This window comes from Pundamilia nyererei, unplaced genomic scaffold (genome assembly GCF_000239375.1).
Source record: "Pundamilia nyererei isolate P.nyererei 1_Seehausen unplaced genomic scaffold, PunNye1.0 scaffold00356, whole genome shotgun sequence".
Lineage (NCBI taxonomy): Eukaryota > Metazoa > Chordata > Actinopteri > Cichliformes > Cichlidae > Pundamilia > Pundamilia nyererei.
In genome coordinates, this window is record NW_005187757.1 from 269,827 (window position 1) to 288,569 (window position 18,743).

The 18,743-nt window shown below is 41.6% G+C and overlaps 2 protein-coding genes across 2 annotated transcripts in view; both read left to right on the forward strand.

Moving 5' to 3' along the window:
* Positions 1 to 7: 7 nt before the first annotated feature.
* On the forward strand, positions 8 to 1,493 carry LOC102204179 (potassium voltage-gated channel subfamily A member 4-like; the record flags this gene model as incomplete). Its single annotated transcript, XM_005752405.1, has 2 exons — positions 8 to 31; positions 265 to 1,493. A coding segment is annotated over exon 2 (567 nt), but the record flags the coding sequence as incomplete, so codon positions are not given.
* Positions 1,494 to 1,527: 34 nt separating this feature from the next.
* Positions 1,528 to 18,743, forward strand: part of LOC102202661 (potassium voltage-gated channel subfamily A member 4-like) — a 65,127-nt gene continuing 47,911 nt past the window's right edge. The window contains exon 1 of the mRNA XM_005752399.1: positions 1,528 to 4,218. Within this exon, the coding sequence (XP_005752456.1) occupies positions 1,548 to 3,020 (1,473 nt within the window). The 5' untranslated portion in view covers positions 1,528 to 1,547 and the 3' untranslated portion in view covers positions 3,021 to 4,218. The remainder of the gene's footprint in view (positions 4,219 to 18,743) is intronic.

An 18,743-nucleotide genomic window follows, 5' to 3' on the forward strand; every position in this document is an offset into this window, starting at 1 on the left:
GAGGCGATGTCGTTTTGGCCCCCTTTCAGATGTAAGTATGGATGTTAGAATAAAGGGAGGATACTTTAATGCGTAAATTGTATTGTAACCATAAATGTCTTCCATATTCCTTTGTGTTCACTCCATAGTAATAATGATGGTGATGATAATAACAATGATGTATTTTGATTGTGTATTCGATAAAACAACACACATCGATATGAAGGTTTTGGTTTTATTTGCCTAAACCAACTGCTGTTTCCTCCTCTCTTCTTGTTCTCGCAGCTCCTGAGAGCGTCAGATGAATAAAGTCATTCAAATTCACCGGAGCTGTATAAAATAACGGAGATCTCTCTTCCTCTCTCTCTCTTTTTTAAACTCGTCCTAAAATGGCAACCATGAGTGACCAGGGAGGATCAAAAGACGCATTCGGGCGCAAGCCCGCCTCGCGAAGAAATTAACCACCTGATGGGCACCGGAGGAACCGAGGAGAGACTGTTTAGGTGTCGCTTGTTGACTTGGTGATTTACAATGCTGAGCAAATAAGGGGCGCTGCAAGTTTGACCGAGCGTCTGCGTAACAGGCTATGCCACCGGCCTTTACATCTGATCTTTTTCCTTCTTTCTTCTTCTTCTTCTTTTTTTTTTGGATATGGTAATGATGTCATGAAATACCGGAGGAGGGGGGGCTGTACCTAAACTGGAAGAGATGGCAATCAGTATCATGTAAGTAGGATACATGGGATTCGCTCAGCATGGACCCATCTGAGGTGTGTTTGCTATTCTGACTTTCTCGCATTCACGACTGATTGGTCGAGAGGCTTCATGCTTCATTTTGTCTCCCTGCGCGCGCTGAGCTGCAACTTTTGTCCTCTGGTCTGCGTCCACATCACAGCGCGCGAGCGCTTACTGTAAGCGTCCGCGGACCGAAGCGCTCACTGACTTAAAATGGAGTTTGCCATGGTGGGCGCGGACGGTGGGTGCAACAGCCACCTGCCTTACGGATATGCCCAGGCTCGCGCGCGGGAGAGGGAGCGCGAGAGGGAGCGCCAGGCTGCCCACACCAGAGCGGCGGCCGCAGCGGCTGCTGCCGAAGGTGGAACGTGCACGGAGGGAGGTGGAGGAGGAGGTAGCTGCGGTGGCGTCGGAGGGTCCACCTCCAACACCTCCTCGAGCGCTCATCTCCTTAACAACCGCCAGCATCAGTCTCGCGCCGCCTCCTCCGCGAACGCCAACATCAGCAGCGGCGGTACCGCCTCGCGCCCCTCCCCCTCCTCCTTCACCTCCACCACCACCACCTCCACCTCCTCCTCGCAGCAGAACCAGCAGGAGCCCGAGCAGCAGCAGAGATTTGTCCGAGAGCGGAAAAAGCAGCGCGGCGTCGGACGCTGGAGACGGAACCGGGGCACTCTCGGTGGGGACCTGCGCCACTCCGAGCTGGCTCTGCTCGGATCCGAGGAGGACATCATGATAGAGGAGGAAGAGGCCGAAGGAGCCGAGGAAGAGGAGGAGGAGGGGGAGGGGGGCGGGGGCGACCGGGGGAGCAAAAGGTCGAGTTTTTTGTGCAACATGGATGATGAGGAGGAGACCGTGTCGATCACCGACAGGCGGCCCCAGTCCGGATACGAAAACGTTTACAGCGAGTGCGGCTGCTGCGAGAGAGTTGTCATCAACGTGTCGGGTCTGAAGTTTGAAACTCAGCTCAAGACGCTCACTCAGTTCCCGGACACGCTCCTGGGAGATCCGGACAAGAGGATCAGGTACTTCGACCCGCTGAGGAACGAATACTTCTTCGACCGGAACCGACCGAGTTTTGACGCCATTCTTTACTACTACCAGTCAGGCGGGCGCTTAAAAAGACCAGTCAACGTCCCATTTGACATATTTTCCGAGGAGGTCAAGTTTTATGAACTCGGGGAGGAGGCGATACTAAAGTTTCGTGAGGATGAGGGCTTCGTCAAAGAGGAGGAGAAACCTCTGCCGGAGGATGAGTTCAAGCGCCAGATTTGGCTGCTCTTTGAGTATCCGGAGAGCTCGAGCCCTGCCAGGGGGATCGCGGTCGTGTCCGTCCTTGTTATTGTCATTTCTATTGTGATTTTCTGCCTGGAGACGCTGCCGGAGTTCAGGGATGACAAAGAGTATCTACAGCCACGAAACAACTCCTCTCAAGCAGATCACGGATTTACTCCTTTTAACGACCCTTTTTTCGTCGTGGAAACGGTCTGCATCATCTGGTTCTCGTTTGAGATTATAGTTCGCTTCTTTGCCAGTCCGAGCAAAACTCTCTTCTTTAAAAACATTATGAACTCCATAGACATTGTTTCCATTTTGCCTTATTTCATTACTCTCGGCACGGACCTGGCGCAGCATCAGGGCAACGGACAGCACGCGATGAGTTTCGCCATCCTGAGAATAATCCGCCTTGTCAGGGTGTTTCGCATCTTCAAGCTGTCCAGGCACTCTAAGGGGCTGCAGATCCTGGGTCACACCCTGCGTGCCAGCATGAGGGAGCTGGCCCTCCTCATTTTCTTCCTGGTCATAGGTGTCATCCTGTTCTCCAGCGCGGTGTACTTCGCCGAGGCGGACGAACCCACCTCGCAGTTTACGAGCATCCCGGACGCGTTTTGGTGGGCTGTAGTGACCATGACCACAGTGGGTTACGGAGACATGAAGCCCATCACTGTGGGTGGGAAGATAGTGGGCTCCCTCTGCGCGATCGCGGGCGTGTTAACCATTGCGCTCCCGGTCCCGGTCATAGTGTCCAACTTCAACTACTTTTATCACAGGGAGACCGATAACGAGGACCAGTCGCCGGTGGTGGAGAGCATGCCCCCGGGCTGCCCGTACTTCCCTGACTTTCTAAGAAAATTCAAAGGCTCGCCCTCTGGCTCCTCGCTCGGTGACAAAGCGGAGTATATGGAAATGGAGGAGGGGGTGACGGAGTCGCTTTGCGGGCTGGACAAGAGCCCCAGTAAAGGAAACGGCACAGACATAAGCAGAAAAAACAGTACTAACTCAAAATCCATTCAGACTGACGTGTGATTACAATTAGAGTTTATTATTATTAATTATTTTTCCTGAAGAAGAAGAACACGCCCTATAAAGATAATTTTGAACATCATTTCTGCCCAACAGCAGGTGACCCCCTCCCGCCCTCACATCCCCAACACAAGTTTGAAACACGCCTCAGACACAGACACACACACACACACACACACACACGCACATTCATGCCACTGATTGGCAGGTTGTGATGCTTCTCTCTCTTTCTCCTGTTTTTAACCATCGCGCACTTCTCTAACAGCAGCCTTTCCCCCAAACCATCTTCACCACACACCAGTCTATTTGTTCATCTAAGCTGTGCGGGCTTCCAAATCTGACATCAAATTGAAATTCTAGTAAAGACAGGCTATGCATTCGCACTTTATGAGTTTCATCTGTCAATAACAGATATAGGGATGATCGTTTTTGCTGTTATGCAATAAAGTTCAAAATCTGTTTGCACTAATGTAGATTTTTTTTTTGCGCTGGGTTTTGACAGATTTGTATTCAGAGACAGAAGCTGTAGGCCATGAAAGTGGCGCGTATTTAGTAATCCTCTGACCACTTCGCTAAAGAATGTTTGAACAACTTCCTCACAGAGAGCAGACTAAGGATATTAATAATCCCCTTTATATGCTGCCAGTAAAACTAAAGAAAAAAGAAAAAATTGGAAACGAAAATACGGATAAGTCTTTTGTAACTGTTCCAGTATTTAACATTAAAGAAAAGCTAACTGATAAGACAGCATTTAGTAAACCAGGGCTACAGTTATTTCTATGACACCTACACAACTATGTTTTTCCACAACAGGCCAAAAGAAAAAAAAAAGCCTTCTATTGCTGACCCACTGCGAGAGCTAAGCACAGGAATCACCAGTTTATAAAATGGCTGGAGAAATGACTCGCCCCAGGTTTTGTATGGACATGCTTGTTGGAAACTCGGCGACAGCAGTTTTCCCCAGTTTCATTTAAACCACCTCAAAATGACAATATCCCTTTACAAGGAGGCAGATGGAAAGTTAAAGCAAAAATGACTCATCGTGGAAACTCATTGGAAGGGAGCTTGCGAGCAATTTTCTCTCCTGTCTGCTGGACTTCGTGCACAATTCCTTCCCCCCCCCCCCCCCCGCCTCACCCCCCAGGAGGACTGCGATTATCTGCGAGCTCGGAGGATCGTCATGATGTGGATGTCTTCCAAGGTATGTGGCCCACAGCTTGTGTGTGAATTTTTTTTTTAAAAAACAACCTTGTAATGATCAAAACAGCGCCAGTCACATGTTTTTAATGGAAAATATATGCCACTAAACAAGGTCCCATCTCGAGAAAAACACTTTCATTCCGAGCACGACACCCTCACTTTTATTTTCAAACACTCCCGTGTTACTTTGACAACAGAACCACGCGTGAATGCGCGTGCGTAAAGCCCTGTAGACGCTGGAGGAATGTGGCGCACATTTTTCCAGTCTTCATGTGGCCAGTTGATGTTTCTGCTGTACAACATTTAAGCTGTGTTCAAGTGTCATATGCAAAACCAATAACTGCAAAACTAATAAGGTGACATAAGTCAGATTGCTGTGATTTTGTGCCAAATATTTGGAAAGATCTAACACCAGGAATTGTGTTTCTGCAAAACTAAATTCTAAGTATGATGGCAAAGTGCTGCAGAATTTACTCCCTGCTTTGCTGCACATCAAAAGATCATTTTACTTGTTTACTTGTTCTGTTTTGTTATATACTGAACTGCTGCTTTTATAATTCCAAATGCTTTAGTTAAAGATTTTTAAATCGCAGTTTTCGCTTTTCAGATGAGGAAAAAAACAAGAAACAAGTTCCTCACTTGAATGTGCGGGTGCTTGTGTGTGTGCGTGCTTGTGTGTGTGTGTCTGGCACTAGACGGATGTTTTTACAACCATCTGCTGAAGGAGGAAAGTTTCTCTGAGTGCTTACACTAAATCTTAGTTTAGGACATGGATGCACAAGCAGGACTGTGTGACATGAAGTAGTCTGAGAGCCAGTCAAAGTTAAATATGCCATTTACACAAGTGGGATGTGGAAACTAAAAGCTTCCAATGCACAAGAAATAAGTCAAACTTAGAGAAATAAGAGGCATCCTGTGCCAAGCAGTTGAACTTTTCAAATAAGCAATCAAAGCAGAGTACTACAAGTTTTAAAGCACATCTTTGTGTTTAAAATTTGAAGTGATTTACCGCATATTTATACATTAGGCACATTAGGCCTTTATTTCCAATAGAGAAGTAGTGCAGTAAGAACAACAAACAAAAAACTGTTTAAACTCTAAAAACTGTGTTGCATGCTGGGAAAAGTCAAGAAAACAAAAGTTGATTGTCTCAAGACTTTTCAGTCTTCTGAATACTTACAGAATGCATCAAAAGGTGCTATGACATCAACGCTCAGTTCCCATCTTAAGTCAAATCTAAATGCGTCTGTATTCATAAAATCGAACCAGACACCTCGCCACTCACTGTCATTGCTTCTCAGCGTTTCTCTGCACGCTAACACTGCATCAGCATGTGATAATCTATCTCACGGAGCGCTTTCTATCCTCAGAGGAACTCTTCACGCGAGATATTCTCAACACCTGCACCCACAGCATCACAGCACACTCTTGGCACAGGGCCATCTCCTCTTGATACCTCACACTTTGCACTTACATAATGTGGCTTATGGCAAGAGGCAAAATCCAAAACATTGTTTATGCAAAGTGTGTGGGTCAGGCATATTTTAAGGCTTGTAGCTGCTGAGTTGACTGCAACGGCGTGTGTCATCCTGAGCCATGGAAGCTCAGCGACTCGTACTGTTCATAGAGTGCTTTTGCCACGTACTGGGGGAGTCTTTGTAGTGCAGATTTAAACCATATGGCTGGGCCATGTGACCAAGTGAGAGTTATTTATGGTTGTTTTTCAAAAGGTATTGCTTTATGTACCACTTTTTTATTGTACCAAAGAACATAAAAGGGAGGAGCACATAATGTCAGATTTGGTTATGTAAGAACAGGAAGTACAGATGAGGTGAGGTTATCAACTCAAAGTTTTCCATTTTTGGCAATCAGAGAATAGTTTGAGTAATCTCATCTGCATCAGATTTTTCCAGTGTCAAGATTTTGTTATTGCTTCTGTTATACAGGGGTGAGTTTTGCTTTTCTTATCCATTATATGAATAGATGGATTTTAAAGTTAATTATTTGACTGAATCCAACAGCTTTACTGATGATAGAACTAATAATAGCCCAACACGTGTAAGAGGTGCTAATACAGCCATACTACTATACCACTGCCTGTTGCTTGTTGATAAATGTTGTCTACATTGCTCCTGTGTACTACACTGTACAAACAACAGTGAACCGCAGCGTTTCAGTCTAGTGGTCACATTTTTGCTATACAGAGCCAAAGCCGGGCAAATGCACATGGCTGCCAAGTAGGATCTCTGAATCTTGCTCACTTTTTGAAGTTCATTACAAATGCGCTTGTTGATGTGCAGCTCTAAAACACAAAGGATGAGGTGGTTTATGCAACCTTAATGTTGCATAACCTAATGTAATAGTTTGGACTCAAACGATTACTTTATTGGAGATTATGTATCTGAATTTCAGGAGCAGGACCACGCCTCCAATCACGCTCCTTCCGCCTGCCATCTATATGGGTTCCCCTAGTTCTGCAATCTGTTCATTCTCGTGTAGGTGCCCCACCCTCCCTCCCTCCTTCTTCTCCATTCTTCAACTTCTTCACTCCTATTTAGTACATGAGGATCTGCCAGGCTGCCAAACCGCAGCTCAATTCATGTCAAAGTTCTGTCTATGGCTTTCACGGTCATTACGCCATCTCGTGAGCATTAGTGGTTGTCTGTCTCTCTGTGATAGTATGGTGACCTGTCCAGTGTGCTTCTTAAACCTTTCTGCTCACACATACAGGAGAACTGAGCGAGGGCTATGTTCCTATTTAGAAATAGTCTGGTTTTTAAGATGGAATTCTCTTATATGTTTTATGCGTTAGAAAATTATTGTTTTTTTGGTGCTGCTAGAGCTGACGTGGTTAAGCTAGCAACCCACGTACCAAATGAGCTGCAGGGGCCGGGGTTCGAGTCTTCTCCGATCGTTTCCTGCGTGTCATTGCCCCTGCTTTCTCCGCTCTTCCTTGTCTACTGCCCCTCCTCTCCATCCACAAATGTTTGCACCCAATAGTTTTCAGAAACAATGAAAACATTGCAAATGCATTTAGGTATGGTGTGTGGCCTTTCTTCTGTGGGAAATCTAACCCAGTGGTTAGCTCGTCCATGAGGTCTGTGTAGGTTTTCAGTCATCCAGCCCATGGTTAAGAATAATCGATTGGTACTCAGTCTTTTGTTTTTTTTTGGAATAGCTGTCACACGGGTTTCTGTTTTAAATGATCTGTTGATTTTAGCTCCTCACACCTTTGAGTCCATTGTCTACATTTTATGTGAGAGTTGACTCCTCTGTGCTGAAACAACCTGCTCTGCATAACAGAAGCCAAATTGTGCTGACAACCATAGGTCAAAGTCACGGCTGACCCCTGTGACAAATGGCTCATTTAGCTGTTTGGAAAATGACTTCTACCTGCAGCCAGGACATCCATCCATCTTCTACATCAGCTTATACCCACTCAGGGTCACAGAGGGCTGGAGTCTATCCCAGAATACACTGGGCAAGAGGCAGGGAACATATCAAAGATAGTCAATGACAGACCGATAAAACACATTCAGACTGAGCGCTTGACAGTCTACTTACAATGAAGACCAAACTATGTTCAGTGACAAAGCAAATATTACATATATTTATATTTAAATTATGTTTATTTATTTAAATATATTTAATTGTTCCTCTTTTAATCGTATAATAAATAGGCATAAACGTTCAAAAAATATTTACTGACCATAAATGGGATTTATCTTTTCCATCTCCATTTTCTATTCTTGGACTCTACTAGAGAAGTTTGAATTTCAGGATGTTAAGTTTCAGGACCTAATCTGCAGTGACTCAGTCTTTTACTTTGAAAACTTATCAGATACTCTATATTAGCAGTAAAGCATGTCAAGTGGAATAAAAACCATTGAGCAGTGGGTAGTATCAAGCCCTTCAGATCACCTGCGTATGAAACAAAATATTTTAGTGTGAATAGCAGGTGGGCGGGGTATCTTTCTGTGACATCACGAAGTTCTAGGAGTAGAAAAAAACAGTGTTTAGAGCAGCCTGAAACCTGAGCTTTCAGCTTATATGATGCTATTTTAATACCTTAACGACCTTATAACACCTAATATGTTACTAAGAAATGATGTTATTATGACTTATAATTGGCATATAACCTACAAACTAATGTTTATTCTGGGAACAGTAGCTTGATTACACAGCCATTCAAACTACGTGTCCTGAATTTATGTAATGCCTTTGGCACAGAAGAAGACCGTGAAACAGATGCAGCCAAGTTTCTCTGATTGTGAGTATGACATCAGAAATTATGGAAATGAATAAAGTAGGAACTGATGGTGAAATTTAATATCTGCTTAATATTTGGTTGTACTGTAATAGCTCAGTACAGAGGCTTTTTGTTTTTGCATTTATAAAAGAAAGTTTGTTTTTAGTAGTTGATTCGACCTCGGCTTAGCCTGAAGGTGGGTGGAACTATGCTGGGGGCTACATGAAACTGCAATACTTAGCGTGGCATGCAATGATTTTACTAGTCGGCACTAGTCTCAGACCTCATTTCCCTTCAGTTTTATATTTGTGCATTGCTGGCATCCAAGCTTTAATTTGTCTTCATTAGTTTCCCCTTGTTGCCAGTGCAAAACTGCCTTTTCTCACCAGTTCACTCCACTTGCCGATCAAGGGAATGGACCTGCCATGATTTTGTTATGTGTCGCTAACACGTTTGAGTGCTCGTATTTTCAAGCTTCATGGCCACAGTGGTCAAAAAGTCATCTTTTCCTGTAATGTGATTACCAACAAGCGACCTAAACAAGCCCTTTTTATGTTTTCTATTTGCCACTTATGTGAGAATGGTGACTTCTGTGTGAAGAAGTGCATTCCCTTAGCATCACCGTGTAAAGTGGGATGCCCTAGCAGAGATGGGAAGCTGTCAAAAAAATAATATCTACTTGCCCACACAATCACTTGAGGACATGTCTTATCAGCCAAAATAAGTGAAACAAACCGTGATGTGTACAATTTTCAGTGTATGTCATTTCCTTTAAAAAAGGTAACCAAATATTTGGAATTTGAAGAGTAAAAGCTCTTATTCTTCTCAGTTTCCACATTATCCACATGCACATTTCTTTTTTTAAATAAATGCAATGACTTTGTGAAAAAAAATCATTAATGTGTCAAAATATCGTAGACCGGAACAACACAATAGTGACCTCTTGTTTGAGAAAGGAATCCTTAATTTGCTGTTTTAAGTAATTATGGGAAATAATCTTCTCATAGACCAGCCATCATGCCTCAATGATAAAATCTTTTCCGTTGAAGTATCCAGAGCAACAAGAAGAGAAAACAAGCAAACAACAGAGTGGAATTTCATGAGGCTGGAATGCTTCTCCATTCATCTGTCTTGCCAATACATTAATCAGGCCTGATAAAACTCTGTCAGCCGGCTGTGTTGCCAACGTGCACAATAGACGATCCCAGCTGTTGTCACTGTGCGAGTATTTGTGATAATTGTTGTTCTTTTGTTGAAAAAAGAATTCAATCTATGTTCCTGTAAAATCATTAGTAAATAGTTCAAAAAATGCAGGAGTGATTAATCACTTTAAACTCAGGAAGGCTGTTAACAAGGTATTGCTGAGCTGCCGTCCAAATCAATTGGTCAGAGAAAATTGAGAGACAGACAGCTGACAGAGAAAGGATTAGAAAAGAAGTGCACTGTTAATCAAGCAAAGAAGCCTGATTAGCATTTCTGGGTTAGTTTACCTGCTGTTAAGAACACCTCCCCCAAACAAACCTTATCCAGTCATAGCCTAACAACCAGGGATGGCAGTAATGCGCTACTGTAATCTGATTACTTTTTTCAAGTAACGAGTAAAGTAAGGGATTACTATTGCAAAAAAGTAATTAGATTACTGTTACTTTCTGGTAAGCATGCTGCGTAACTGCGTTACTAAACCGCGATTTTGTTTGTGATAGTGTCTCGTGACAATGAAGTACGAGCGTGCGACGCCTGTGGCAGCAGACGTGTGCAGATCAACAATGGATAATATGGAGTGCGGAAGAGAGTACGACCATGCAGCGTTTAAAGGATGAACGTACTTAATTACTTTAAGTTTGATTCCGTAAAAAGTGACAAAAACATTAGCGTCTGCTGTACACTCTGCGTGGGAGGAAAACTTCTTTCTACATTGAAAAATGAAACTTCAACTTTGAGCAAGCACCTAGCAAGCCGCCACGGGAATGTAAAATTCACAGAGAAACCCCCGGATCCCCCCATTGACATGATCACTGTGGCATCGGCCCACCACTCCTGCTAAACCTGTGAAAATAGATTTAAGAGTGACAGGACTCAGTGCAGCTGAGTCTTTGATTTTATTTATCTTTTGCTGTGTTTTACTTGCATCTATTTGAAAGTGAATGTAAACACAAAAATATTTTATTTTATATGCTGGAGTAAGCAGAAAATAGGTTTAAATGTTAAACAAATTTCTTCAAGTCAAAGACCGTTATATATAATTGAATTTTTGCTTGATGCAATGTGCATAAAATTAAAACATTAAAACTAATAAAACAAGTTTTAAAAACAAACCTTTTCATTTGATTCAATTTAATATGATGGATTATGCAGAAAAAGTAGAATTGGGCTGAAAGGTCTATTGCTTTATTATATTTTCAGATTGTGTATCATTTTTTTAAAAAGTAACTAAATAGCTAAGTAATAAAGTAATTAATTACTTTTGAAAATAAGTAATCAGTAAAATAACAGGATTACTTTCTTGGAGAAGTAATCTGTTATTAGTAACTAACTACTTTTTTCAAGTAATTTGACGGACACTGTTAGCAACTAGCATGGCAAGGCTGTGAAGTTCAGGAAATAAAGGCCCAGAGTGATGATGTCTATGGTGATGGTATCCCAGAGAGTAAAAACAAAACAAAACAAATCTTAATTATTGAAACAGTTTTTATATGAATAACAAGTTAGTTTGCCCAACTAACTTTAACCCAGTGGTGTCAACCATACATCACATGATCTGGCAAACGGTCAAATTGAGCCCAGTGGACAGCTTTACAAATGGTGGGTATGTTCTGGCATGATTTCTGATCCTTACAGGTTCGTGTTGAGTCATTATGAATGGATCAAAATTATACCCTTCTTAGTGAAAAAGATTACATGCGGTGTTCCGTATCACACCAAGGCCGGAGTCACGGTAGGTGGAAAACGGTGTTGGGAGACCAGGATAAAGTTACTGTGCATATGTGCAATAATAATAAGCACTCACAGTTATTTTCTGGCTTCAAAGTGACTTTGGTGTATCAACATGGTGATAAAATGCCAATAACACGAAATCAGTCTGCTATCAGTTTTTGATTTAATGGGGTCAAGTTGGCAATTCCATGCAGGCTGTTTGTGATACTGTGGCTATGAACTGTTAACTGTTGTTAATCTGCTGCAGTCTATATAAAGAGTAATTCAAATAAATTACTTACATTCATAGTGTAGCCAGAACCTCATAGATTTAATAAAGAAATTCATAGTATAGTGATGCAGTCGCTGCAGGTTGGGGTTTTTACTGAAAATGACACAGGCACCCAGAAACTCTGCTTTTATATATAGGAATATAACCAGAATACAACCAGGCTGAGTCACAGTAGTGGTTGCACAGGGGTTGAGGTTGTTGTGCTCTCAACCTCTGGGAAACCAGATGGTTGCTGCAACATCTCCGATTATTCATTATCTTTTATTGCAAATGGACGGTTCAATAAAGAATGCACTTGATTTTAATTGTTAGACCGACTTGAGATGAAGCTTATGAAATACTTTTACAGCCCAGCAAACTGTAAAAGCAACTTTTGCAATAACAACAGTATTTGTGCTGCGGTTTTGCTTTTAGTCAGAAAAATCCAGAGTATTGCTAATCTTTACTTATCAGAGCATATTGTTTAAAAGATTAAACAATTAATGGTTAATATGGCATCGCTATCACTGTAAACTACCTTTATTTTTATTTAACGTGATAAACAACAATTTGAACAGGTTTGACTTGCTAATTGATCCATGTCAACATCCTAATTGCTCCAGCCCATCATGCATTTGACAAAGACAGTTGGGTTCCTCCAGTTTTCCATGTATCCGCTGTATTCACAGCCCCATTGGACAGGAGCAGTTAATAAAACACACCTGGGATTACATCTCTATTGTAAGTTTAAACCAGCTTGTGGTTTCCGTGTAGCAGTTACATAATGTCCTTCTATTGAAGAATAGCAACTTGATTCTCTGCACCCTCCACTGTATACCCTCTTTCCAACTGGCTGCATTAATCTGACAGCATCTCTGGCTTTATTGTGTTACTTCACTCTAGACGTGAAGATTGTATTGCTAATTACTCATATGCTTCCGTATTGGATTTCGCCGCCCACAGTTTATGTTATTGCCTTACAGTTATTAAAAATGGTGCTTGTTGCATGTTCAGCATTTAAAAGAAAAAAAAAGCTGGTTTGTTTTTATTTTTGCTTTTGTTTTGTCCTATAAAGAGGACATTCAGTCCTCTTCATAGTACCTTATTATCCTAACAGAGCACTTTGTGCTCAGACTACAGGCTTACTTTTGATTCCAGTTTTCAGTAGTTTTCAGTCCCCTCTGTTATGGAACCAGCTAACAGTTTTGATTCAGGTGGCAGATATTAAGTGCCGATATTGATTTTTGATTAAGCTTATATTTAGAGCTGGACCAGATGACCCCGAAACCTCCGTTAGTTATGGTATAATACAGCGGTCCCCAACCTTTTTTGCACCACGGACTGCTTTAATGTCAGACAATATTTTCACTGACCGACCTTTAAGGTGTTGCGGATAAATACAACCTCCTGGAGGACACGGCGGGTCTGGGCCCGCACTGGGCAGGATGGCTGCTGTGTTTGCTTCGGATTACTTCTCACCCCCCACCCAACCCTGTGCCTTGTCACGTGCTCCATAATGTTGTGCTGTGGACATTTATGTGTTTTTTGTGCAGAGGAGTTTTTTTGTTTCCTGTTCTCATGCTGTCCTCCCAGGAGCCCAGCATGAGTAGAGGTCTCTTTTTATCCTCTTGTACTTTCCCATTGTAGTGTATATTTCAGTGTTTTTCTGTAACGCTACCGATCTCCGACCTGTATCCCCATGTGATGTCTGTGTTGTGTGTGCAAGGTCGGGGGGGGTGGGGGTCCCAATTCACTGCAGGGCAACCTGCATGTGGTGAATAAAGCATTGATTGATTGATTGATTGATTGATTGATTGATTGATTGATTGATTGATTGATTGATTGATTGATAAATTATTAAGCTCTGGCTCTTTCTCCCATGTCTCGCTTTTGTCTTGTCTTCCTCCGCTCACCCCCAGATGGTCGCGGCACCTGACTGTCCCTCCCTGAGTCTGATTCCGCTGGAGGTTTCTTCCTGTTAAAAGGGAGTTTTTCCTTCCCACTGTTGCCAATTCCTCATAGGGTGCAATCTGATTGTTGGGGTTTCTTTCTATATTGTAGGGTCTTTACTTTGCAATATAAAATTCTAACTTCATTTTGTTCGAATGCAGAGTTTATTTAGTTTCTAAAACATTGGATTAATATTTCAGTATTTAAATGGCCAGTTTACCTGTAGTGTACACAGAGGTATGAGGGGTCAAAGTGTTGATGAAGTTTGCTGTCACACACAGTCAATCTGGGGCAACAGAGGATTACAGATTTGTTATGGCATTGGGAAAGGTAAGCATTTCAAAGATTTGTCATATCAAGTTGAGGCTTTTTTCACCCCTCATTTTCCAGAGTGGTACCTAAAACCCCACAGCGCTGCAGCTTTTTGTGAACAAGCTTCAGATTTGATTAAATAGAGCAGATGCTCAACCATAAAAAAAAAGTTTTCTCTCCTGCTCCCTGTGAAGATGAGCTGGCGAACAGAGGATGGGTGCCCTGCTGGTCCTGTAAACGTTTGAGAGGCTGCAGATGCTGTTTATCAACTGTGGAAATCTAGAAACACACATCAGCATGTGCCAGAAAATCACTGAAGGGCAAGCCTGACAAATAGTCATATATGCACTTTTAGATTGTATTGTAAACCGTACGTGGGTAATTTAAGTTTCATTTATATTTGGAAACAGAAATAGTTTTTGGATGGTCGCAATCTGAGAACTCTTAGGCTATAATCTAATAACTTAGCCTTTAGAGGAAGCAGTAATTCTTCGTGTTCTTTGTGTCATCACTGTTTAAAAATACTAATAAATCAAAAAGTGCTAATAAAAAGCCTACTCTGCCGTCAGATGACTTCGAGATTGCATTTCTGTACTTCTTAGGCTCTCAACTTTTGAAACTAAAAATGTGGCCACTGCTACACAAACTACAACTGTCAAGCAGAACGCTTGTTAAAAATGTTCCTTTAGATCAGATAATAGAGACTCTGGTTTTTATGTCTAGCTGTTTATTAGTTTCCATGAATTACAATTAGTTTTATCATTAATATTCAAAGATAAAGAATTTTAAGCTGTACATTGAAAATCTATTTAGGTACAAATGCACAAATGCAACCCCCTAGGGCTAATTATTGGACCAAAAGTTAACTACATGTACCTCTCTGAAGTCCAAAAAAGGTAGATTTATTTTCCCAAACAGTTAAGAAAAATTACCAATATCAGAAGACAGTATGCTTGGACGCATTGGAAATGAAATGGGGTAAAATATACATTTTACACTTCTATTTCAAGGTTTTTTTTTAATTTTAATTTATTTAATGTAGCTATTTGAAAAGCATTTAATTCCCCCTTTCATTCTGTATGTTTTTCTGCATATCAGTGCCACAAATGTCAGGTAGTTAAAGATACATTTTCACCCTTTTTAATCAGTCACTTTTTGTACAGTTGCATTAAAGTACCGAAATTGTCAGCAGAGTTACGACGCTGATGAAGATCAAGACTGGAAATGACAAGAGTACAAATACATACTGCCTGCCAAGTGCGCGCAGCAGTGCTTGTGTAATGCCACAGTGACAAGCCATTATACCCTAAAGGTGCAATAAGGCTCTTTATTTTCTGAGGCTACAACTGTGAGATCAGCCACAAAAGGTGATACACAATGTAGAGAACAGCAGATAATGTTCATATCATTTTTATCACCATATAAAGTCAGTATTATCTACAGAAAGGCTGTCCAAGAGTAAAACATAATTAACTTTTTCAAATGCTCTTTGAAGTTGCAATTTTTTTTTGTTCATATTTATAAGATAAGGGACTTGGTTGAAGTCCTGACCATATACAGAGCTGCAGCTGTCTTTGAAATCAGTTACAAGAAACAAACCCAGGGAAACCCGAGCATCTCATTAGGCCAGATGTCTCTGTGTTCTCTGTTACTAAAGAGGTACAAGTACTGCCAAAGTGGACTTATCTCACTGTTATTTGCTCCAAGCATGTCAGCACTGAAATGGACAAACATATATGCCAAATACTGGTTTTAGGCTTGAAATCGTACATACATGTCATTACAATTAGACTAGATTAGACTAAAATCATTGCTGCAATTACTAAACATAAGACTCTGTCTGTCTTATGCCAGTGCATTTGCTTGTCAGGAAGAAAGTATTGATTCATTGGACTTTTCTCTGTGTTTCATACATTTAGCGGCGGTCAGAAGTGCAATTAAAGTGTGCTGTCGAAACTGTTTGGTCTAAATGCTACAAGCTACTCGCGATTAGATAACAGACAAATTCTCCTTGAGTGGACTTGAGTGGATAGGACAAACAAAACCTGATGACAAGGTGGTGTTAGGGTCAGGCAGTGCATCATGTTAATACAATGTCAGTGTCTACATTTCATTAGATTAGAGTGGAAATGAGATGACACTTGTAGTTCCTACATATATATATATACACACACACATATATATTGCAGGGCGCATTTAAATTTCGCTACCCTTTTAACGCAGTGAAGACACTGCAGTTGTAGCCCACAGCATAAACTGATCCTGTAGCTTTGTATTAAGTGTTTCTGAAGCGTCACGCAGCCCCAACATTAGCAACATAACATGTTAAAACAAATATCATAGTAGCTTTTCATGCAGACCTAATCGTGTTAAAGCAGCAGTGTGGAGGAGTGTTTCTTAATATTTCTGGAGACTAAGCCTGCTGGACCTTATGTATTTAATTTAATGATAGGCAATATTATATGAAAACCGAAAGAGCTACATGCTCTCCATTATTGATTCAAATTACTGTGTGCAATGCGTGCTGGATTGATGTGCAACTTTCTAGCCTCTTTTAGATAATTGATTTATCCACAAAAGCTGCAAATTGTCTACATGGCTCTATTGCTCTCATCAATCACTTATACTGCAATCAAGCAACAGATAGCAGCAAGGCAAAGTTAAAAACAGACCGAGGAAGAAAGTCAAAGACTCAAAGAGGGCAAAGGATAGGAAATAGCAGGCTTGAATTTATCAACTGGGCAGACACATGACTCCAGTGAGGGGATAGACGTGAAAGAAGGGGCAACTGCATGCCAGCCTTATCAGAGCTAATATTGTTGCAAATCACATATTTGTCAGCTTGTTTAATATACTTAAAGCATTTCCCAATAATCTGTTAATGCAGCTTTAAGTTAGTGTACCTAAAAAAGTGCTTGGATTGAAGGGGCTAGAAAAGACACAGACATTCAGACATGGACATAGCACAACTCTCTTCATGCCGATCAATCAGATGAAGAGCCAACTTTAAGTAGTTATCAAAAGAGCGCTTCATTACCGCAACAAAACTAGGGGCAAGCAAGGTACAACCAAACACGTTTTGCTTTTGATAAATGAAGAAATGTTTTTGCTAGATTATATATATTTTGAACAATCAACACAGACATCCCCTACTACTACCAAAAAAAAAGGAACACATTTTGATGATTTAAAGGGAATTCGTTTGAACAGTTCTAGCTGTATTTAAAAATATGTGACTGTGTGTGTGTGGCTTAGTCTAATCCATATATATGCATCCATCCACATTTTCCAAGGCTCTTTAGACTAAGTCACGTCTTTAACAATACTTTAATATGCATTTTATTTTTTACTCTTGAAGTGCTTTACCTCACATTGGTAGTCATTTACCAATTAACCTGACATGTACAGTCTTTGGGACTGTGGCAGGAAGCCAGAATACCCACAGGAAACCCACACATCCACACAGCCAGAGTATCACTCCACCCTAACCATTAAGCTATTTTCAGTAGTTTTGCACCTGTGGGTGCCTTAATTGTAGCACTATGATACAGTTAACATAATGCTACAAAAAAATGTACACGCATGAATTTTAATTTGTATCAGTTGTCCAGCGTTTATTCCTCGTAATAGCACTGCATGAGTCTGATTGGATATCTGGTTTCACAGGGGAAAAAAATAACAATGACGATATAGAGGTCTTCAAAACTCATGTAATATTTTACACTTTGCATTGCAGGGTTGAAAGCAGAACATCTTCCAGTCGGGTGGTAAACTGACCAGAAGCACACCCTAAAAAAAAGTGCCTCGTGCACTCCTAGCGAGAGTCGTTTTACGTATACTGTACATTAATTGGAAAGCTGTGTGCTTTGTGGTTTGCTACAGCTTAGTGACTTGTCCTACAAAACGTGCATCTGCAGTTAGAAATCTCACTGCACCGAGCAGTAAATGTATTCATCACCCACAATATAACGGCGCACAGTCTAGAATACTAATAATCTCTCTACTGCTTTCCCCCGAAACCTGTTTGCATTTCTGCATTTTTCCTGCTCAGTCAGATACCAGCAGCTTTACAAAATGTCTCAGTGATTACATCTTACACTGTTTGATAGCACTGTCAATAAGTAGTTCATCACCATTATCTAACAGGCATTTCAGATTCAGAGAGTATCACCCACTTGCGGTGCTATTGAACAAAGACAGCTGAACTCAGGGCTCGAATTCAAACCGAAAGAGAGTTGTGCAGAACTGAATGCACACCTTTGATTCACATAGCTTTCTGACTAGTCCTGGATGGTGTAGCGACCACAAATGTTAAAAGGCAATAAGTAATATACAGTTATGTAAGTGTGCCACGTGTGCAGTCAACATCAATTACAGTCAGATGACCTCAAGTTTCACCCTGTGGTCAGTTTGTTCAGTGTGGACAATGAAAACACAAATCCCACATGAGCCTGGATCAGGGGGCGTCTCCTGTTCTATCGATCGCTATTATGTAAACTTGAGCCCGACTCTGTAACATTAAAGTGTTCTCGGCTTTTGTCCTGCCCGAGCAGCATTTGGATGTGTTGGAAAATGGCTGCCGTGACCGGACCTCTACAGACCTCGTCTCCCACTCGTTCTCTCTGCTCTCCTGCTTTGGAGTGACTAGATGCTTTTATGTGGAGTGACTAATGCTCGCTCTAAAGGGCCTGGGGTATATCTCATCGGGTGTGCATGCGTGCATTTGTGTGTATGTGCATGTGTGTGCGCTGTACGCGACCAATCCGCATGCCAGGACTTGATTTGCTTACATGAGGATGAGTCACTTTCATGGTCTGCAAAGACCAAGACC